This window comes from Stylophora pistillata, chromosome 4, assembly GCF_964205215.1.
Source record: "Stylophora pistillata chromosome 4, jaStyPist1.2, whole genome shotgun sequence".
NCBI lineage: Eukaryota > Metazoa > Cnidaria > Anthozoa > Scleractinia > Pocilloporidae > Stylophora > Stylophora pistillata.
The window spans coordinates 14,002,527-14,024,696 of NC_142522.1; the positions used below are offsets into that span (position 1 = coordinate 14,002,527).

Consider the following 22,170-nt stretch of genomic DNA (forward strand, 5'->3'; position numbering starts at 1 on the left):
GTAGCCTGCCAGCCCAAAGCGAGGCTTCTGAGACAAACATGGCGGACCAGCGTGCAAAAATTTAATGTTTACCGCTAAACTTGTAATATTATATCAGAAACATGGTAAGTAGACAGTGATAGGGGCCAGATATCCTTAAAGTCCTATACTCAATTATCTTGACAGTTCTTTGATAATAGAAAATGATAGCTAAAACGATGCATTACCTTTGGGACCAAGACTTTGTCTTGGAGTCTTGATTAGGATTGTTCGGAAATCTTTCCATGATTTATAATGCAACGGCCTCAGTTTTAGAACCTCAGATAGATTAGCTGAAAGATTTGGTCAAAAATTTGGATACTCAAAGAAAGAAAATAATTTCGAGAGAAACGTAGGAGGAACTGTAGCCGCTTTGTCGAAAAGCGAGACAACTCCTGCGATCGGGAAGTATGAGGTAAGTAAGTAAGTAACTTTATTTAGCCACATATCGCATATGAGCGAATAGCTCGTTTAAATGCAAATGTGCCAATACCCACCCAACCCACCCCAGGGGAGGACATCCATCACACAGTAATCTCGTGTGTGGGAAATTAACGTCTCCTACCCCTAACCCTGCAGGAGACGGGACCTCCATTTATTCGTCCCTATCCGAGAAGACTAGAATATCTAACCATTTCTTGATGTTAAAGAAAGGAAGCATATTCTTCTCAGTTAATTTTAAGACCCTGAGTGTTGGTCCGGCCGGTATTGAACTCTCGACCTCCCGCACAGCAGTCCGGCGCTCTCCCAATTGAGCTAACCAGGCGGCGGTTAATCAGTCCTACACCCTAACATCCGATCCCTTTGCATATTCTCCATACTGTTTTCCATACATTTCCCAAGGCGCTGAAGAAGTGAATTTGTCTGACAATCTGCGTGCTGTCTTTAGGAACAATGCTAGCTACCCTGAACTTCTAAAAAGAGAAGAACTCCCTAGCTTGCAGAACAGGAGATTACCAGACATTTGCATTTTAATGTATAAAGCCAAGAACAATCTATGTCCCTCCTTTATTAGTGACATTTTTATTAAGCATTGATCTAACTATAACCAAAGGCAGTCTGATTTCTCCGCTGCTAGGTACAATATGGTAACATATGGCAGCCACTCCCTCCGCCATTTAGGGCCCAGTCTCTGGGGAAAATTATCCCCAGACTTGAGAGAAGTTACCACCTTAAAATGTTTCAAAAACAAAATACTTACATAAGATTTAGTTACACTAATGAATAATGGATGCAAGTGCTGTCATCTTTGTAATTCATAGATACATTTGTCCTACTGTAAAATATTGATATCATTTATACTTGTGCTTATATTTAAATGTTTTTACCTTAATTTATATTTATCTATGTTGTGTCCCCTAATTAGCACATGTTTCTAACCTAAGCTAGGTTTCTTTAGGCACCCTAATAGTTTCATCATCATCATCATACTAATTACCAAATTTACCATTTTTTTTACATCATCATAGTGCAAATCAACAGCTTATTTAGTTAACAATCATTTCCTTTGTTCTTGCGACCTAATGAGAGGTTTAGGAGAGCTCTAGATTTCAGGGGTGATATTTTGAGGAGAAATTAGATGCTAGTCCTTAGGGGGTCTAAGGGTTAAAAGATATGACTTTTCTTAGTGTTCTTATGTTTGGCAGTATTCTAAGCACCATGACTAACCATTTGTCAGAGCAAAGTTTATTCACAAGTTTTCATCTGTGATTTTAACTTGCAGTCTGTGACTTTGCACACTGACGTTGGAGACTTCAAAATTGAGCTTTACTGTGAGGATACTCCTAAGGCATGCGAGGTAATGGCAACATAGTAATATCAGATGGTATATAGGGGAATCCTTGTTTACAATATTTGCCTCATTAGCATAAGCTATTCAGTTTCTGATGGAGCTAAAAATAAATCAGTTCTAAATATAGAAAGGTCAAAGTACGATTAACTCGGCCAATGAATACGAGCCTGATGCATTGAATACTTTTTGTGCAACACGGGTTTAAAAACTCAAAAATTTTACATAGAGTGTATGAGCTCATTAGCGCTTTTGCCACCCAGAAATTTTGCAGTTTTTGATGGACTATTTCTCCTTGAATATTACACCCAAAGAGCTAAAAATTTCACCATGTACTAAGGTTTTCTAGCTCTTTAGCTGCCTTAAGTCAATTTGTATCTAACATGCTTCCTTCTTTACGCAAAGCCGTATGCAAATGAGCAAAAATGTAAACAATGACATCAGCTTGAATCTGCCTATACAGTCATGTTTGTAAATCGGTGTAAGGTACTAACTTTCATTTTTACATTCACAGAATTTTCTTGCTCTGTGTGCAAGCAGTTATTATGATAATTGTGTTTTTCACCGGTAAGTGAACCTGGAAATTAATTCATGTATTCAGTCAACTTCTTTGTATACTGTAAGCACGACTCTTATTATGTTGTTCAATATTATTTCATTTTGTTTTAAGTTATGTCTGCGAGTATATTTTAATATACTTCTAAAAAAAGAAACAGAAGTTAGAAACTGAACCCAAGGAAAAAATCCAAGCACAATTTAGTTTAAATTATACTTCTACTTCTTCTTTTCAACAGAAACATTAAAGGTTTTATGGTACAAACAGGTGATCCCACAGGTGTGTAGTTAACCTTTTACACCCTAACCATCAGTATACATGTTCTCCAGACATTTTCCAAGGTGATGACAAGGAGAATTTGTTTAACAATCTAGAGCTTCTTTAATTGGTGATCATCTCCTTGATTCTTGTGACCTTGATGTGTGATTCAGGGACAATTTTGTGAGGACAAAATAATAATTATGATGGTAGTCACTCTGAGGGGTCAAACCATTAAGGGAGGTAACAAATATTATTCAATTAAATCAAGTTTCCTAACTAAAGAGGCATTCCGGTTAGCTCAATTGGTAGAGCGCCAGACTGTTGTGCGGGAGGTCGTGAGTTCAAATCCGGCCAGACCAACACTCAGGGTCTTTAATTAACTGAGAAGAAAGTGCTGCCTTTGTAATAATATCTGCAAATGGTTAGACTTTCTAGTCTTCTCGGATAGGGACGATAAATGGAGGTCCCGTCTCCTGCAGGGTTGGGGTAGGAGACATTAATTTCCCACACACGAGATTACTGTGATGGATGTCCTCCCCAGGGTGGGATGGGTGGGTAATAAAGGGGTTAGGTGTCAATTGGAACGAAAGTTCCCTTCCTTTCTCCTGCCATTCCTGTGGCGATTAAATTAAATTAAACTAAACTAAAACTAATTCAATTATCCATTTTAGGGACTGGAAAAGGAGGTAAAAGCATTTGGGGCAAAAAGTTTGCCGATGAGCTGAGTCCATCACTGCGGGTGAGTGTTGATATGCGAGTGTCAGTGTAGACCCTAGAAGATTGAATACAGTTTAGTAGTAAACTGATGTAGCCTAGCACTGGTGATCAAATACCTTGCATTCTGTCATGTATAGGCTGGTTTGGTTGGCTTTGTTACAAAAGATCTGGTGTAGCCAATTTAAGTCTTTCATTCATAATCACAACAAAGGGTACAGTTTGCTTCATTGTTCACAAATGACTCAAGACATGCATTTCCACAATCTGTTCATCTGAGCAAACTGATAACCTTGGCCAGATCTTATTTTCAGTCAGTAACAGTAATAACTCATGGACATTTCAAATACACACGACTGAATGATGCTCATGTCTGGCAACTAATTAAAGATACTGTCATGCAACATCTTGAAATAACTTTTTTTAATTTAAAGCTAATGTATTTTTTCTCTTACTGTTAGCATAATGCAAGAGGAACTGTATCTATGGCAAATAGTGGACAAGATACAAATGGATCACAGTTTTTTATCTGTTATGGCAAACAACCTCATCTTGATATGAAATACACAGTATTTGGAAAGTAAGTAACTGTGTATCTTATAGATATTGTTGCACTTAAAAACAAACCTTGCAAGAAACACTGACTTTGTTGACAGAAATTAAAATTTACTGCTGACTGCAATTTAAGAGTTTCAATGACACAATATTTAGATTTTCATCCTTTTTTGTATTATTTGTAGGGTAATTGATGGTTTAGAGACCCTTGATGATCTAGAGAAACTCCCAGTAAATGAGAAGACCTACCGTCCACTTACTGAGGTGCGAATAAAGAATGTGACCATCCATGCAAACCCCATTGCAGATAAGAGTGGATAACTCCATGAAGCAGGAAAGTTAAGCATGTCCTTACTTACTGCTTATTACTGACCAAGGGCAACAATGTGTGTTATCAGACAAGCAAATGCGGAAGGAACAGCTTCACAATCAAACATCTCAAGATGCATCAGGAAACAATCCCAAGAGATTGTGTCAAGAAAGCATTATTTAATTTGGGACAAATTTTGTATAAAACGTTTTTCTATGCCTTTACAGTAGAGTTCTCAAACCTTCCATTCTCAAAACCATAAATATTATGCAGAGTACAGAGCAAAACTTGTTATATTGATGTACATGAAGTCCAAATAAAAATAATCTTGTTTACACTGTAAGTACTGAGGGAGTCCAGACCTTGTTTCCTCTGAAGTCACATGTACCAGCTCCAATACTCTTGCCATCCATGCATATAATTATATGGAATAACAGAAGTCAAAATTCTCCTGCATAAATCATCCTTCTGTGTCATTTAGGCCTCAAAGCAATTAAGGAAATTGAGGCCTTCAAGATAAATACCGTGCTGTTGTGGGAGATGTCCAGAGATCAACCTTTCACTTTCCTTTGTTAACACATGTAACTCTTGTGCAAATGAATTTGATTCACACCATCAAATCCTAGCTGTTGATCAGTTCTTACTGTCAGGAAATTGATCCAGGTATATTATTTTTGCATCATGTTCTTGAGCAGTTCCCTCAGCACATGATCATGCACCTCACAAGTTCATCCTCTTAGAACTGGGCTGATGTTCAAATTTCCTTCACACTGTAGCCTGACAGTGGTTTATTAATTCCTCACAGTACCTATAGAGTTGAAAAGCATAAGGTTAAGTTACGCTTTCATGAAAAAAAAAAAATACTTTAATGGCATTTCAAGTGCATGGATGATTTGGCACTCATACACAACATCTTGTCTGGCCTTTTGTGAACAAACTATCTTTCCACAGGCCAGATCATAGACATACCAAGTATGTCACAAAACTTCAAGGAGACAAGTATAATATTTTTTTGTTTTTAGAAGGGATGAAATGGTCACATCACAAAATTGTAATTGGTGGATTTGATCCATTATGTTTACTTCTGCTTTATTGTCTGTTTGCCCTCTGCCTTAAATTGTCTGAGGGAATTATAAAGCATACATTTAGTCACAAGTTGAGCTAGCCTACTTTGGAAAGCTAAAATAGGGATACCCATCAGCAGAGGTTTACCTAGCCACTCTGTGTTTATGCCTTACAGCCTCCACTTGTTCTTTTAGTAGCAAAGGTTGCACCTTTGCTGCATCTTTTAGCACATTAAGTGTTGCTTCCTGCAAAATAAAAAGAGTACAGTATACTACTGACACTACTTTTCCAACAAGAGCACTTTTTGAGAGAGTGTTGTAAAACTAAAACCAAAATAAAAATCATCTCCAATGTGATCAGAATCACCAATCAAAGGAAAATGGCTTCCATAATTTAGTTGAGTAATAAAGAAACAGAGATCACAGAAGTTATCAAAATTTGTTAATTTTTTAAACAATTGGCATCATCTACATCTACATGCAAAACATGAAATTTCTCAGATTGAGTTCCAAACTGCCTAAATGTGACCAAACAAAGTTATAATCAGTTTTAATTTTACATCTGACTGGTTGAAAGAGTGGCACCAATTTTCTGGACCAATCAAAGAGTCAAGTAATACAAAGCCAATGCAATCGCCTGATTACTTTCCAGACTCATTGAAAATTGATTCAAGATGGAGTTTGTTTCACCATGAGGTCGTTATATCATTATATAGTGGCTCTGGTCTTTTTATAGAGTTAACTGATTACATTTAGCACCTTGGTGTATGAAGTACCCCTCAAATTGAATGCATCTCTGATTGTCGTTTCCTTGAGCAATGAGTGAAATGCCTTTAAAAGTTAACATAGATGATGATCTACTCTTGGGGCTTTTTTCTCCATTTTGAGCACTGAGTATTCAAATTCTGTTGATACTGTGGAAGATCACGGGGACTGGAAAAGGCTAGTGGAATATGTGAAGTGTCCTGACAGAAGACAGACATAATGATGATCTGGTATTTATAGGTGCTTTTAACTTGCCTGTCTCTCTCTACAATTCAAAACAGGCACAATGAAAATAATAGCCACAGGTGTTCTTAAATTTACTCACCTGTATTGAAGCTGAGGGATCATCTAAATGTACCAACAGACCTTTGAACATGGCTTGCAGGTGTAACTTGTATAAGTCACTATCATAATCTGATGGAAAAGCTCTGAGGGACAAAAAGAGTACCATGATATGGACATTGAGGTAAACAATTTTAAATAATGTTTGACCAAGTCCAGGAGTATTTAGTGTTGTACTAATGATAATGCTAAGTTAGTCTTGTACAGGACTGGAAACAAATTTCTTCTCAAACCTTTTAAAAATTGCTGAATTTTATCAAATTTGGCTCTAAGAGTGACAATGAGGCAACATTTTCAAATAAAAATAAATTCACTTTCTATTGATGTTGTGCATAAGTACTCATCAGAGTGTTGTATGTTGCAAAACTGTGGAGTCTTGGTATTCCCATACATTTCCTCTCTATGCAAAATATCCAAAAAGTCACACTGTTTGCGTCCTGACATTAAAATATATGGTTGTCCAAGTCCACAAATGGTATTGAGAAGTGCATTAATTATTTTGCTTTTGTGACATGCTGTTGTTGACGATCAAGGAGACAGAGTTGATGCAGAATGCTGTTTCTCTAAGTAAAATGAACTTGAGTTAAGATTGGAGGGTACATGCAATATAAATACAGTTACCTCACTTTTGCAGAGTATTTCACACAAATGATAAATACAATTAATATGTAGACTCAACTGCACCCACCTAAAGTAAGCAAGAAAGGTTCTTGTGACAACAATTCTTATCTCATCACTGCTATCATCCATTCTCTTCAGTAACTCAGGGTACACCTGATGAAGCATATCAGCTACACAAGAGTGAAATAAAGAAAATCATTTTCATAACAATGCCTCAGACAATGAAAGAAAGGGAATCTGCAGCACATTCCCAAATCAAAAGCACCTTTAATTTGATGGAACAAAACCACACCTTTCTTTAACATAGACCTGCCCAGCTGATAATTATTTTCTTTAATTAGTTCATTCTATTACTAAAACTGAAACAACAAGAAGTAGCAACTCACCATTGAAACTGTCTTTACAAGACATCAGGAGCCTCTGGAGGGCTTTACATGATACAAGTCTTGTGGTTTGGTTGTGGTCATCAAGGCAAGATGTGAGCTAGAGAGAGATATCTAGAATCAGACTTAAGTAGAAGAAGAGGGACAACAATACATCAAACTGCCCAAAAGGTTACCAAGATACTTTATACAGCATATTCAAGTAAAAAAAAAAAGAACAAAATAATAAAAACAATATGCCTTTGAGTTTTCAGTCTTTTTATCATATAAAACAAATAAAGCAAATGGCTTCCATAATGTACGACATCCACTGAGTAATAAAGTAACAAAGATTGAAGATTGCATGATCACAGAAGTTATCAAAATGTGTTAAGAAAATTGGCATCATCTATAATGTTCATGCATAACAGGGAATTTCTCAGATTGAGTTTTAAAAATTGAGAAAGCTCAGCAAATAGTTAATCTACAAAGTTTTTCTTCAAGTGTTGATATGTAAATAAAATTATTGTAAACCCATAGCTTGTGTACCTGAGTTAGAAGTTCCTTCATTATTTGTCTAGCAACTTGCATAGACAACAGGTTGGATTGCAGCAAAGCCCATAGGCAAGAGATTGCTGCAGAACGAACAGCAGCGGCAGTTCTTAAAATGAAAAAAAAAAAAAAAAAAAGAATTAGGTTTAAGGCTTTCTTAATGAGTCAGTAAATCACCAATGAGGCAGATGGGTGACATGCATCATGCAGCTGCTTTGAAGATGTTTGCAGGTTTGCAACCTTCCCAAGCACTCAAGAAATACTTTGATGTACGTGAGAGGGAGCATGGATGTGACACTGCATGCATTTATTACAAACTTTGTATCAAAAAATTAATGATTGATTGGTTAATAGAGCACTTACCTTCCCGCTTGCCATACACAGTTCGGGATGATCAGGTTTTGAACAGCTTGTACTGAGTAAGGATTGAAAGCTTGCAGTAAATCCACTGATTCAGATGCACTCATGAAGAGCCGTGACAACAGTGAAAACATTCTGCAAATCACCAAAAGTAACAATTGACACATACAAAATCCAAACACTCTGTTATTGTGAACATCTGCTACCCAACATGATTAATTGATGCTCTACTATAAACTACAGCACTGATTTTAAAGTTCGAAGTATGCTTGTGTGTCATTTTAAGGTATTTTTCCTACAATGCACTAATCTATGAACCTCATAATGCCAAACTGCATTTTACAGATTGACTGAAGTAAAATAAGATAATGACTTGAAAGTATCTAATAATGCATTGATTATGAGTACTTATTTGTTTCATTTCTTACCATCACTATCTGATATCATAAGTTTGCTGTTAATCTAGTTTTTAGTGTCTCCTGCTAATAAAGAATAACTTACTAGATGTAACCAGATAGCAAGCTGCAGCAGCAGGTCACTTGAACCTCTTCCTGCAGCATAGCTTTGTTCCTATAATTACAACTAATACAACAGTACTACAACTCTTAATTAAATGACACAGTGCATTTCTTACTTCAGCCTTAGTTCAGGATCTTTTTTCTGACTGTCTAAGCATTCAGTAAAAATCTCCATGACATCCTGAAGGTGAAGACCGATGATTGGTCCAGATTCAGTCAATAACACATCAAACAGGCGGCACTCTGGAGAATGATGGGTCCAAGAGGTGTGATTTTCCTAAAACAAAAAGTTAGTTTGGTACACATTTCAAAAAGTGCTCTGCTGTTGCAAAATAGAAAATTCAGTTTTGTTCAAGCACACATGCCCAACTAACCATACAATTGGGTGGGATAATTCTAAAATTATCACCACCAATCAACATTAGTACCAGTGCCTTTGTTTGGAAGCTTGACATATCAATTCCACCTACGCTCCTTTAAATCGTAATGATGGTGGCTTACTACTTGACGCCTATTTACACCTTGTCAGATAAAAAGGCAGCTAATTAGTGAGCATACAAAAGGACCTCCTGTTGCAACGATTATATCACCCCAGTGAAGGCACTAGACAGTAGTGATGAAACATTGGATCAAATATTGTAACCTCTAAGGTACCATCACTAAATCTTTAAACCAGAGTACATAGTATAAAACCATGTCTAATTGTATTAAGTGTTTTCTTGGTTCAAGAAGAGCCCATCCTAAATCCATTAAGCTCAACTTAGGACAGGAATAAAAAAAGTATCATCTAAACTCCTCCTTCATGGAGCTACTAAATGTTGTAATAGCTATGGCTAAAATAAAACAAAGTTGTCTCCAGTGTATTAAGAACTGCTTTCTTCAGTAAATAGTTATTATTAGTATATACTAAAACAGTGGATAGCGTTGAGGGCACGCTCTGATTGGCTACTCAAACTCCGAATATCCTTTGCTATTTACCTCTGAGCAACTCGAGAAAAAATGGCGTCCCGGCTTGCATCCGTGACAAGCGAAGAAATCACTCAAATTAACGAAGGTGGTGTATAATTATTATCTCACTGTTTAGTATATACTAAAACAACTATTCACCTCAGTGTCGGTGGTTAGCGGTGGATATTTACCTCGCCGCTTCGCGGCTCGGTAAATATCCACCACTAACCACCTCAACTTCGGTGAATAGTAACTGTTGTTAAATAGTTACTACATATTAACTTTGTTTAAGATGGAACACATCAAGCTTTTAACTTGTCCTTCCTCTCACTACTTACTTTTAGTTTTTTCAAGAAGTCTTGGATGTGATTCTCATAAAGCTTACTTGAAAATGCTAAATTCTGTGCTGTAGCAAGCTTCGTTAAAACAGAATCAACCTGTTTACAAAAAGAATCATTATGTTAATGTTAAGTTGTGCTGCAAGAGGAAGGGAGGGGGGGGAGATTGGGGCAACTAGCAGTCAAAAAATGGAAAAAAATTTCTTTATCCATGTAGACTACTGGCAGTGTGGCTTATCTCCTCCAAGTGGTACACTTTACACAACAAAGTTTAGAGGAAACTGACCACTGGTCAACTATTTTATCTAGAATGCAGTAATTGAAATGTACCTCAAGTTCAAGGCTTGACTCCCGCTGCAGTGCCTTCACATGTATTAAAACATAAAACAACAAAAAGCTGTGTATATTGCTTTCTTCACCAGCCTTGTCGATAACTGCTGAAACAGTGGCCAGGAGATGTTGCTGAGATGACAAATGTTCTGTACAGCAGACATCAGGAAGGGATATCATGCTACAAACATCCTAAAGGTTAACACAAGGATATTGTTTTACTAAATTAAATTTGATATCTTACATTTTTTTATGATGAATCATTTAATCTAAATTTTATCTTTAATTTATATACAAATTTTCTTTAATTTGTTGGCAAGCCTTCTGTAACATTATGTGAAAGAAAACAATATCCTCAAAAATCGAAAAAGGGTTTTCTGTAATTTTGATGGCTACATGCAGCTGTATAAGGCAGAAAGCCTACTATTCACGCAACAAGGACACAAGCTGCTAAAGTGGGAGGTCTAGGCACATGGTTCACCAAAAAAATATTGAAAATTTATGAGCTTTTAAATAATAAAACTTTCTGTACATTCTCCAGTAAACAAAGTAATAATTTATGGGGGTGGAATGCTTTAGAGAGAGATTAGAAGGGAGCTCAGCAGTAAAGTTTAAAGCAAGTTTTATAATGTAAGTAGGAGATGATTGTCAAGAAGGAATTTTGAACCTAATTCTTTCCCTTACACTAACTAAGTAGCTGTATTAATTAAATTGGCTCAGTTCTATTTCTCAAACAATGATGCTGATCTAATGGTTTTGCCATAAATGTTTGCCAAGAAACAAATCTGTTTTTTTATGTTGAAGGGTGATTTCCAGACAGTAAGTGGTGATCATGAGTAGAGAGAGAGAATTTCAGAAGAAAGCATGCAAATAAAATGAATTCAAAGTATGTCACCAACAGGTAGCAGCTAGACCAACAATTCTTGTACAACTGAGGAAAATTCAAAGTGACATCACTGTTACTCATGTGCACACTGCAACAACTGATGCATTAATGCATTAATCTTAATGCATTAATCAAGTTCCTACCAAAGTTCTGTTCTACACATGGCTTAAAATATAAAGAGGTTGGAAGATGTGTTTAGTCTCTCCCTATTACATTAATATAATTATTTCTGAGTGGTTGACAGATGAGTGCAACTTCCACTCTACCTTAAGATGAGGTTTAATGAGCTGTGGACTGCAGCCTCTCAGCAAGGCTGCTAGAATCATCAAACAGCTGCTACAAGAAGTAGTTGAACTTCCTGCAGAGGACTTCAGATAAGGAAGTACTAGCTTGCAAAAAAGTGCAGGATCTACAAAACAGCCTGCAAGTTCAGCACTTGACACAACCTGATGAGAGAAGAAAAATGTTTGGAAAAAAAGAGGCCACACATGAAAAACAATAAAGCAGTTTGGGAGTAGTGAAATCTAGTGTACTAATATATAATTAAGCAGAAAAACACTTTCTGTGCCATTAAAGGAAAGTGATCCAAGCCCCCATGATCCCTCCCTTAACTTTCACCCTTATACAGGGGAAGGAAAGAACTTTTAGCATAATTATCCTAATGGCATATGTGATCTTCCTGAAAAGGATAGACCATGCCTAAAATAGGATTCTTTTTTTCTTGTTTTTCGCTGAGTACGGATGATTATTACATACTATTAAAATTAAGCCGATTTGATCAGACTTGTTTAAGTTCTGCTGTTCTTGCCCATTATAAACCTAAAAATTCTATCTTTCTTTTATTTGTTTATCTACATCTATGCAAAGGAATTATAAATTTAGGAAATAATCAGTTGAAAAAGAACATAAAACAAATAGGTCTTACAGCTGAGTAATAAACCTTCCAAAGCCGTGATGAGTTGTCCTACCGAGTACTAAGGTACTAATGTACTAACGTACTAAGCAAATTCAGAACAAGCCGTGATGAGTTGTCCATACCGAGTACTAAGGTACTAACGTACTAAGCAAATTCAGAACAAGCCGTGATGAGTTGTCCGTACCGAGTACTAAGGTACTAACGTTCTAAGCAAATTCAGAACAAGCCATGATGAGTTGTCCATACCGAGTACTAAGGTACTAACGTACTAAGCAAATTCAGAACAAGCCGTGATGAGTTGTCCGTACTGAGCACTAAGGTACTAACGTACTAAGCAAATTCAGAACAAGCCATGATGAGTTGTCCATACCGAGTACTAAGGTACTAACGTACTAAGCAAATTCAGAATAGAGAAGGAGCCTTACCACAGGTTACTATGGCATATGACTTCTCTTGCATAATTATATTACATACAATAAATACAAAATTGTCTTCAAAACCAGATACTGAATGACATATTATTTAAGTTTCAAGTTAATGTAAGAGGTTTCTTTAATTTTCAGGATTTTTTTCTGCTTTTCCGAAGAAACTCATAGACATCTCAAAACCTAGTGTAAAGCCTGTGGGACCACACCTCTTCCCAAGTTCACTCACTTATATCACGGCCAAACCAATAAAATGCACTTGTAGGTGCACTGTGAATTGTAGTTTTATGAAAATTCCATTCATTTCTTGTGAAAAACCTTTGAAGATCATTTCATGGCCTAGTGAAATGACTTTCATAACCCGTGGGACTGACTTCTTATGAATTTATTCACTAATAAAAGGAAATTCAGTGTACAACACTACATAATTGTGAAGACATTAATTTTTCATTCCAAATTCATGGGGTTTCTATGGAATTTTCACAGTGCTTGAAATGCATAATCCTAACAACCCCATGAAAACTGACTGGCAATTAACTTTCATATGCCATGAAAAAACCATGGAGACCTGAGAATTCAGAGAAAATTTCAATGGTCAATGAATCTTTAACCTACATGTATATTCATTGGGTCATGGTTTGCTGCAACCCATTAAAAATCTGTGAATTTTTAACTATGAATTTTTTTGACATGAAATTCATGGGTTTTTCATTACCTTTGAAAAGGCTAGAAAATGCTATTTTCGTGGGTATTTCATAGCATCTAGGTCACTTAAGTTTACACAATATTTCATGGGTCATGAATATTGAAATTTTCCCTGACAGGTTTTTCATGGATTTTTTATGTCTTTTTCATGGCACTGAGACTTGAAATGCTGTTGATTTAACGGTCTTTAACCATGAAAATCCTGTGAAAAATCTGTGAGTTTACCATGAATAATTTCACAAGATTTTCATGGTTTTCATTTATTTCAGTCCCTGTGAGATTGCATAATGTAAGGGCAATATTTCAACCATCCTCCTTTCAATACCTCTTTCACAACTTGTTCATTTTCATCTTGGCTAGCCTTATATAGGCCTTGTAACAAGATCTCCATATGCTGTGTTGTGTTATCCTCAGCATAAAATAGTAAGAAATAAACTAAAGATGAAGCCTGTTAAGAGATGAAAACAAATAACCAGAATTTAAACCATTAAACATATTGGCCTAAAATGGTTTTCTTTACATCTTGTCTTGAGTGTGCGGGACAAAGAAAACATTCTGAATCCCCATGAGGAATTGAGCCTCAGACCTTTGGATTCCATGCTCCCATGCATGCTTTACCACTGAGCCACAGACACTGTTATGAGCAGGGCCATTACAAAGTCCACATTTGACACGTGTCCTGTATACTGCTAGGATCAGCAATGTTGATAGCATCATGTTCTTTTGTAAATAGAATAAAAAAGATCATGGTAAATTTTAAGCTTGGTAAAGAAATAGCTATAAATATGTTTTTTCGTCTTGTCATGAACTGCATGATCTCACACTGAGCAGCAGTGGCAGAGGTATCTTTTTACTTTTTTTTTCCAAGCTCAAAACTTACTGCCTTTTTCTTTCTATTTACATTAAACATGTTATTTTGTTTTATTCTACCTTTTATTACCAGCAGCAGCAAGTACATATTCACCCTGATTCAAAGTGTACATCCAAGAAAAATTATGGAGATCAAAGCTCTTTCAATTTTTTCTGAAAGTTCCAAGAAGATGCGCAACATCTTGATATATGCTGAAAGTTTGTACTCAGTCAATTTTAATCATACAATGTTGTATCTTTTCTATCAAAATCTCTGACTCATTACAAGTGGAATCTAAGCCTGAGGCCTCAGTGAAATCAGGTCAAGGAGGATCTCTTTAATCTGCTTGTGCATGTACTTAGCCAATTGGAAATTTTCAGCAAATATTTTTTTTATATATCAAATAGTTACTTAATATTTTCAAATTCTACTCTCACTGCTGTCTTCATGTACTCTGATAATACTTACCATTACATAGCTTACAATGTAAACTAAAATAATTTCATTTCTAAGCACACTATATTGTACATGTGTTTTCATGAATCAAAAACTTCATTAGCTTATCAATACGATTAAATCACTCACAGGTAAGAAATCGATCATAAAACAAACAACTTTCTCATCCACCAGCAAACTTGCAACAATGAAGAAGATTTTCAAGAGTGACATAATTATTGTAAGAAATAGTCGGTACTGGTACAAACCTTGATTCTTGTGTCAGTTGTCCAATCTGCCATATCACGTAATGCAGCTGGTAAAATTTTGGAAAGATTTCTTTGTACTAATATTCTGCACCCTAGACTTGGACGATCCATACCTTTAAAAACAAAATAATGATAGAAAGCTCTATATACTGAAGAAGCCAAATTGTAAAGTTCACAAGCAGAACACCCCCTTTAAGATCAAATGTTATATTTTTTCTTCATAATTATAATTAACAATTATTCGCCGAAACTCTTTGCTCAGCTCTGAAATTATACTAATTATAATTATAAAAAATACTCTTTAAGTACCCGTTTGGAGTCTGTAACTAGATTGTTCCTCAAAATTCATTCTGTCCTTTAATTCTTCCTCATTTTCTAAAGTGTACTGATCACCAACCTGTGAAGAAATGAATTCATAATTCAATGCCCTGGTGATAATCCTGTCCGGGATTCTATAGGATCCTATAGGATCTTGTACAAGATCCTACAGGATCCTATAGGATCTTGTACAAGATCCTACAGGATCCTATAGGATCCTACAGGATCTTGTACAAGATCCTGAATAGGATTTCAGGTAGGATCCTAGTAAGGATCCTATCAAGATCTTGCACAGGATCCTGAACAGGATTTTCACCAGGGTGGTTTTAAATTGGTAAAAAAAGAAAAATTCAATTCATGAAAAAAAACACCTTTTTCACTTGACTGCAAATTGGTAGTTGAAATTACTGGACATAGGGAAGGAGGGATGGCTCAGTGGTGAGAGTGTTCACCTCTCACCACTGTGGCCCAGGTTTCATTCCCAGACCTGGCGGTTGAGACATGTTGTTTGTTTTCATCCTTGCTCCAAGAGCTTTTCTCAAGGTCCTGCAGTTTTCCTCCCTCCACAAAAACCAACATTCTAAATTCTAATTTGACCTGGTAACAGTGGGCAAGAATTAAGGGCCACCTCATGGAATGTCCACTGCTAAATCCCATTCATATATTAAATACCTTGTTCATGAGTTCTTTAGACTGCCTCTGAATATCAGGTAACTCATCAGATAGTCCTGTCATCAACAGTGGCAGGAGTTTATGAAAATATGAATATCTACAAGAAAATATCATAATTATATATTATCAAACTGAATACACATTTCATTGTTGGTAAGTTAAAACTTGATCTGTACAAAGAAGGTTTTAAAAATCTTCTTTAATCATAATGATCTATTTATCTATTTTTAATTTTTTTTGCCAAATGTAGCAGGTGCGATACTCTCAACTAAAGCAAAAGTTCTTATGATTTGAAAGGGCTTATACCTTTCTCCCACTGACATTAGTTCATGATATCAAGGGTAATACTAACTATTATTTATTTATTAAAAAAAGTAATTATTAATAGTAAATTTATGACAACCAGGGCTCAACACTAATAGTAGCCCACTAGCCACAGATTAGTAGAAATTCAGTTTTGGTTGGTGGTTTTCAATTTCCACTGGCCAGTTTCCCTGCTAGTAAACAGACTGAAATTGTGGTAACATCTATTATAAAAACATCTAAGATGTCACAAGCCACTTGGCTAGTAAGTTGAAAAGTTAGTGTCTAGCCCTGACAACACCCGGCTACAATAATTACTAGTTCACTAATTATGATTATGACAACTTGACAATGAAAGTGAGAGTAACAGTGATAATAATTACACATAATTATTTGGTTTAAACATCTCCTGCTATTAGTACAGAGAAGATGCAGGCCATTTGACTGACCTATCTCTGAGATTCAAGAGCCAATCACCAACAACACCTGTTACTGCTTTTCTTACTGTTGGAGCACTGTCAAATGTTCTTTGTGCGAGATGCGACACCACATCATCCAAATTTTTACCATCACCACCTTTAATAACGACACCTAAGGCCTAATTTAAAAATAATATCAAATTGAATGTTGATCAGTAATCAATTCATTCCAGACATCTTTTACCTCTTAAGATTCAATTCATAATTCTCCCCTCTGAATCCCAAACATTTCCTTATGAATTAGACTGAGAATTTGGTCTTATAATGTAATTCAAGACAACACCTTCTGACTAGTTGGTTATAAGCTTTTGCTCTAATCGATAAGGTTGAATGTATGTTCTCATAATCTGTTTGCAAGAAAATGTACTAAAATCACAGAAAGATGTTACATTTTAATCATTCCTCAAGTTACAAGGGTAAGACCTATAATATCATAATTAAAAATAATAATTGCAGGTATTAAGAACATTGATCGGGTCATAAACAATTAAAAAACCCTTGACAAGCAAATGATGAACACAAATTTACAGATAATAATTATAATAAAAATTAACTAAAAAATAACTAAAAATTACCCTGGCTTAACAGAATGCAGTAAAGTCATGAGAGATGATACTTTAAAAAAAACATCCCTCCCAAGAAATACTTGGGTGTTACAGTACCAACTCATGCTGATCAGCTAAACAATTACCAGTATATCATATTGGAAAAAAAAAAATAGAACAACACTGATGAATTTTTGTAGCAACTACAAAATTATATTCCATTCACCTGTATAGAAGATACTCTAACTTTGGAGTGCTGATGAGAAAGAGACTTAAGAAGGGGATTTACTAAACAATTTGCTTGAAAGTAAAACTGGTCAGGAACAGCCACAGCCAAGACATTGGTACAACGGCAACTTTCCTAGGAACAGGAAGACAAGAGTAGTCAGTGCTGATTCATTCCACAGAATGTAATGAGTAGTTAAAGGTTTGGGATCATGGTTTTTTTACAATCAAATGACCAAAAACACTTAGCAATGTACAAATAACAAGTCTGAACTCAATTCAAGTTGTTCATCATGCTAGAGATCTGTGGTTTCTGTTAGTTTCTGTGGTTGACCAGGAGTTTGGCCCACTCACCATAATGATTACAATAAGGTATTTCACCCCCAAGAAGGCCTTTAAAGTATTCATAGCCAGAAAAAAAAAAATAATGCAACGCTTTTGTGGTTCATCATCATGTTGACCAAAGAATACTAACCTTCCTCACATCATGAAATGGATCAACCAGAGTTCTCTGAAGAATCTTTATCATGTCATCAATGTATACACCAATTTTTTCATGACAGATCTCTATCACAGAACACAGCAGTTCAATTATGTACAATCTCAGCTCCTCGCAAGTTTCTACTATCTCTGGTTGGCCAAGTCTTTGCACCATACTTGGGATGATGTATGGTAAAAATGAGGATAAGTCTGAAACTTTCTTGGCAAATCTAAAAGGGAGAAAAAACTCGTGTCAAACTTTAATTATATTTTTTGTGTCCACTGAAATAGTCTCTTCTGTGGACGATGGATTGACACAGAGTAGCTGGTATGGTTGAACCAAATTGAAGAGACAGATTTGATTGTATCTGGGTAACATTAAGTTCTCTGCAGGTTAATATCTGACACAACCCTGAGCTAAACAATACTGAATCATGAGAATTCTAGCAGAGTATCACTCTTAACAGTAGCTTGACAATCCTAGAATTTAAGTGAGAAGTGCAAGGGATGAATGAGTCCACAGGGTCTTATTCACAATACAGTATACTTATTAAATAAGAAGCATTTTACAGTGTTTTGGAAGTAATCGTCGTGAATTCAACAGCTATAGTTAAAGAATTACCAAGCAGTACTTAGAAGAACTTGATGCATTTAAAACACAGAGATTACAAATCAGAGCAGAGTGGAATCCATATTTTAAGTTAAAAAAAGATAAATAATTATGGTGAATTACTACATGTACATTTCTCATGAAGACACTCCTATTCAGGAATATGAATTTCAAGTGTATAAAATAATTTTCTGAAATACATGTCAAGACACTGTAGTCTATGAAAACAATATGATTTCAATCACTTAGTCATAACTTTCCTCTCTCAGCATTGGCTATAATTGCTCAACATTCCCTATTTTTCCAAATTTTCCCTCCAATACAGTGTTATCCCATGCAAACAATAATTTACCACACTACTATAACTTACTGGGAAACCATCTGGACAGAAAGCTCTCGACACTTTTCTGTTGGATCTGAGAACAGCTTCAAAATGGGTTTTAATATTTCTTCAAATGTAACTTGCAACACAGTAGCTGAAAATTTGGTTTTTGAAAACAGTTCTTTTGTTATCTTTTCCAGGGCTCTTTTCCTTGTTCCTCTGTTATCATCACCGAGGCAGTTAATATCTCTTTGAATGCCCTGTAATAAATAGTCATATAAGAGTCAAAATTAATTTTCACCACTGTAATGCAGGCAAATTTCATTATTGATAGGGTACAGACCATCCTCGGAGACCCAGGGGCTGAGTCGATTTCAAGTTAGGGCACGAAGAGCCCCTGGGGACATTGTCTTACAAGACTAGTTCCGAACGGTCGCAGTCGTTCTGCCATCTGATTGGTGCCAGAAAAGCTTTGTGTTTTTCTGCCCAATCAGAGTGAAGTCTGCTTTAGAGTCCTTTCGTGTGTTTTAACACGGACATAAACTAGTAGCTCAGTTGCTCGCTTTGTTTGTTTGGACCGTGCGACGGAGATTTACTTGAGGTGAAAAGTTTCAGTCTCAGCGCACAATGTAAGAGAAATCCATCATGTCCGCGAAAATCTTACCAGAAATTGTACTGAGTACTTCCGCAGGTATCACTAGAGAACGTGTTTTAAAGTTTGCGAGGTTTGTACACAACACGATGGTTGCAGTCATTGATATGTCGCTTTAAACGTTAAACGAGATTCAAGCTTAAATCTTTCTAGATTTTTTGCATAATTTGCTGTGACTAAAACTTTGCCAATCCCGGGAAGTTATTTCGTCGCACGGGCCACGCAGGTATGTCGAGCAACTGGTTCTTGCGCAACTTTCTGTGCGTGCCAAAATCTAATCTCATCTTCGCTTGAAAAAAAAGAAAAGCTGAGCGTGGAAACTTTTGCTTATTAGATGTGGGTAGATGATCCTGTTCTACTAAGCTGACATTTGCAATAAAGTAAACCCGCCCTTTCCATCCAAAATTTCTTGGTCTTTGGTTTTGTTTTTCCCACTGAAAACAGCATCGGATCGATTTCCAATGATCAAAGGTATTTAACTTGGTCTTAAACAATCGACCTAAGAGGTGAAATGACAATGACCAAGGGACAAGAAGAGAATCCGTGGCCTTCCTGGCTCAAGAATTTCAACACTCTAGGCAGCAGTTGAAAGATTAAACTCTTTCCAAAGCCCATCGGTAACTGCTTGAAAACATCTCTCCTTCCCGCGATGTTCTCGTTAATAAGTTTTTGTTCAGATTTTAATTAGCTAACCGGAAACACAGCTTAGCTTTCTCTTAGCACTTGCTGGAGGTCGTCCACGAACTCGACGTTCTCTGCAACCTTGGCCGTATAGTCTTTACTACTAAGATTAGATTTTGGCGCGCACAGAAAACAGAAAGCTACGTAGGCGAATGCGCCAGTTGCTCAACATACCTGCGTGGCCAGTGGGACGAAATAACTTCATGGGATTGGCAAAGTTTCAGTCACAGCAAATTATGCAAAAAATCTAGAAAGATTTAAGCTTAAATCTCCTTTAACGTTTAAAGCGACATATCAATGACTGCAATCATCGTGTTTTATACAAACCTCGCAAACTTTAAAACACGTTCTCTAGTGATACCTGCGAAAGTATTCAGTATAATTTCCGGTAAGATTTTCGCGGACAATCTGATCGACTTCTCTTACATTGTGTGCTGAGACTGAAACTTTTCACCTCAAGCAAATCTCCGTCGCAAGGTCCAGACAAACATAGCGAGCAACTGAGCTACTAGTATATGTCCGTGTTAAAACACACGAAAGGACTCTAAAGCAGACTTCACTCTGATTGGGCAGAAAAACACAAAGATTTTCTGGCACCAATCAGATGGCAGAACGAGTGCGACCGTTTGGAACTAGTCTTGTAAGACAATGTCCCCAGGGGCTCTTCGTGCCCTAACTTGAAATCGACTCAGCCCCTGGGTCTCCGAGGATGGGTACAGACCATACCAAACCACTGTTGATTTGTTTTAAACCACAATTTCTACATCAAAATATCTGAGTCTGCAGCCATGTTTGATAGCTGATAGAGGCATTACATTGCTTGACACATTGATGTGAGAAGGGTAATTGTACTCTCATTGACAACAGCAAATTGACCAATCATAGTGCAACATTACTCAGTCAATTGTGGAAAAAGTGATAGTGATTTATCAATTCATCTAGTTATCCTCTCTTCAAACAACAAGAGTCTGGTGTCATCATCTTACAGGAACTAGCCAAGCAATGCTATGGCAGCCATGCAAGTGAGAGTCCATCTTGTATGCAGAGTTCACACAGGATTAGTGCTAGTATATCAACAACTAAACCTACAAGTACTTCTGATGAAAACTGAGGATCAATTACCCTTACTTGTTCACGACAATATCAGCTAAAGATTATATACATTTTGATTTAAGGTAAGGCTTCATATGTATCACATTTCCTACAGGGATGTACGAGTTGTTTTAAAATTTAAAACTTACACTAATTATTCACGCCAAACAAAGATTTACAGACGTTTTACAAGCCTAGCATGGATTCTACATCCCCTGTTCAAGAAAATGTCCGTAATGTTAACACTCAAGTGGCCTTTCTAACTGGCCTTGTCTAAGGCTTTATCGTTGGGCTCGAGTCATTTAAGATTGTTAACTGTGTTCAAATTAGGTAATTACTTTAATTTGTCGACAGCAAGCAGGAGTGAGAAAAATCAATGTGATTTGCGTTTGTGATTGAGCGTAATATATGATACTATTTCAAACATGTAAATAAATTGGCACTCAAGAGTTCCCTATTTTTGGTACAGGAGATATATTAGCACATGTAACCCACGTTCGTTGCTAAATGCGTTGCCATGTAAGTTTATTTGGTTTCCTCTCTTTTCTTAGAGCAGACACAAGCATTTTGACAATGTTCTCCTACATCTGAAATACTGGTAAGTGATAAATAAGGCTATACATAGAAATATGACAGTTCTTGAAGAACTAACCTGCAATAGCGCTTCCAAAGCGTCCTTGTCAGTTGGACTCAATTGTACCGCGGTCTTTTCCGCCATCTTGTCATAACTTCTACCTTTGGGGAGGGGGTAGGGAAGATTTTGAATGTTGTTTTTAGCCACACCACCTATTCAAGAAATTTCGTTTTCAACTCGAGTAGAAAAATATTTTTTCCATTATTTAAAGAAAATCATGACTCACATAAAGTTTCTCTTTCGAGAAAAACAAATTTGAAAGACAGTC

General features: G+C 36.4%; 2 protein-coding genes across 2 annotated transcripts; one reads left to right on the forward strand and one right to left on the reverse strand.

The window, feature by feature from the left end:
- Positions 1-6: 6 nt before the first annotated feature.
- Positions 7-4,546, forward strand: LOC111345077 (peptidyl-prolyl cis-trans isomerase-like 3). Its single transcript, XM_088756885.1, has 7 exons — positions 7-104; positions 1,742-1,816; positions 2,322-2,374; positions 2,602-2,642; positions 3,296-3,363; positions 3,800-3,918; positions 4,079-4,546. The coding sequence occupies exons 1-7, from the start codon at positions 102-104 to the stop codon at positions 4,212-4,214; spliced, it is 495 nt and encodes a 164-aa protein (XP_088613011.1). The 5' UTR covers positions 7-101; the 3' UTR covers positions 4,215-4,546.
- On the reverse strand, positions 4,326-22,053 carry LOC111345073 (dynein axonemal assembly factor 5). Its single transcript, XM_088756884.1, has 20 exons — positions 21,921-22,053; positions 18,892-19,103; positions 17,907-18,141; positions 17,433-17,567; positions 16,632-16,780; positions 15,880-15,976; positions 15,199-15,286; positions 14,890-15,002; positions 13,661-13,783; positions 11,556-11,735; positions 10,404-10,595; positions 10,074-10,172; positions 8,904-9,064; positions 8,273-8,404; positions 7,907-8,018; positions 7,382-7,478; positions 7,063-7,165; positions 6,358-6,460; positions 5,416-5,513; positions 4,326-5,011 (listed from the first exon to the last, which is right to left on the reverse strand). The coding sequence occupies exons 1-20, from the start codon at positions 21,984-21,986 to the stop codon at positions 4,969-4,971; spliced, it is 2,538 nt and encodes an 845-aa protein (XP_088613010.1). The 5' UTR covers positions 21,987-22,053; the 3' UTR covers positions 4,326-4,968.
- Between the last annotated feature and the right edge of the window lie 117 nt (positions 22,054-22,170).

Excerpts from the sequence above, each read along its gene's own strand:
- LOC111345077 (XM_088756885.1), top strand. Across the intron at positions 1,817-2,321 it reads ATACTCCTAAGGCATGCGAG|AATTTTCTTGCTCTGTGTGC; the intron begins GTAATGGCAACA and ends TTACATTCACAG. Across the intron at positions 2,643-3,295 it reads ACAAACAGGTGATCCCACAG|GGACTGGAAAAGGAGGTAAA; the intron begins GTGTGTAGTTAA and ends TATCCATTTTAG.
- LOC111345073 (XM_088756884.1), bottom strand. The coding sequence starts at position 21,986 with ATGGCGGAAAAGACCGCGGTACAATTGAGTCCAACTGACAAGGACGCT. Across the intron at positions 16,781-17,432 it reads TTAGAGTATCTTCTATACAG|GCCTTAGGTGTCGTTATTAA; the intron begins GTGAATGGAATA and ends TTTTTAAATTAG. Across the intron at positions 7,166-7,381 it reads TTGTAAAGACAGTTTCAATG|CTGATATGCTTCATCAGGTG; the intron begins GTGAGTTGCTAC and ends ACTCTTGTGTAG.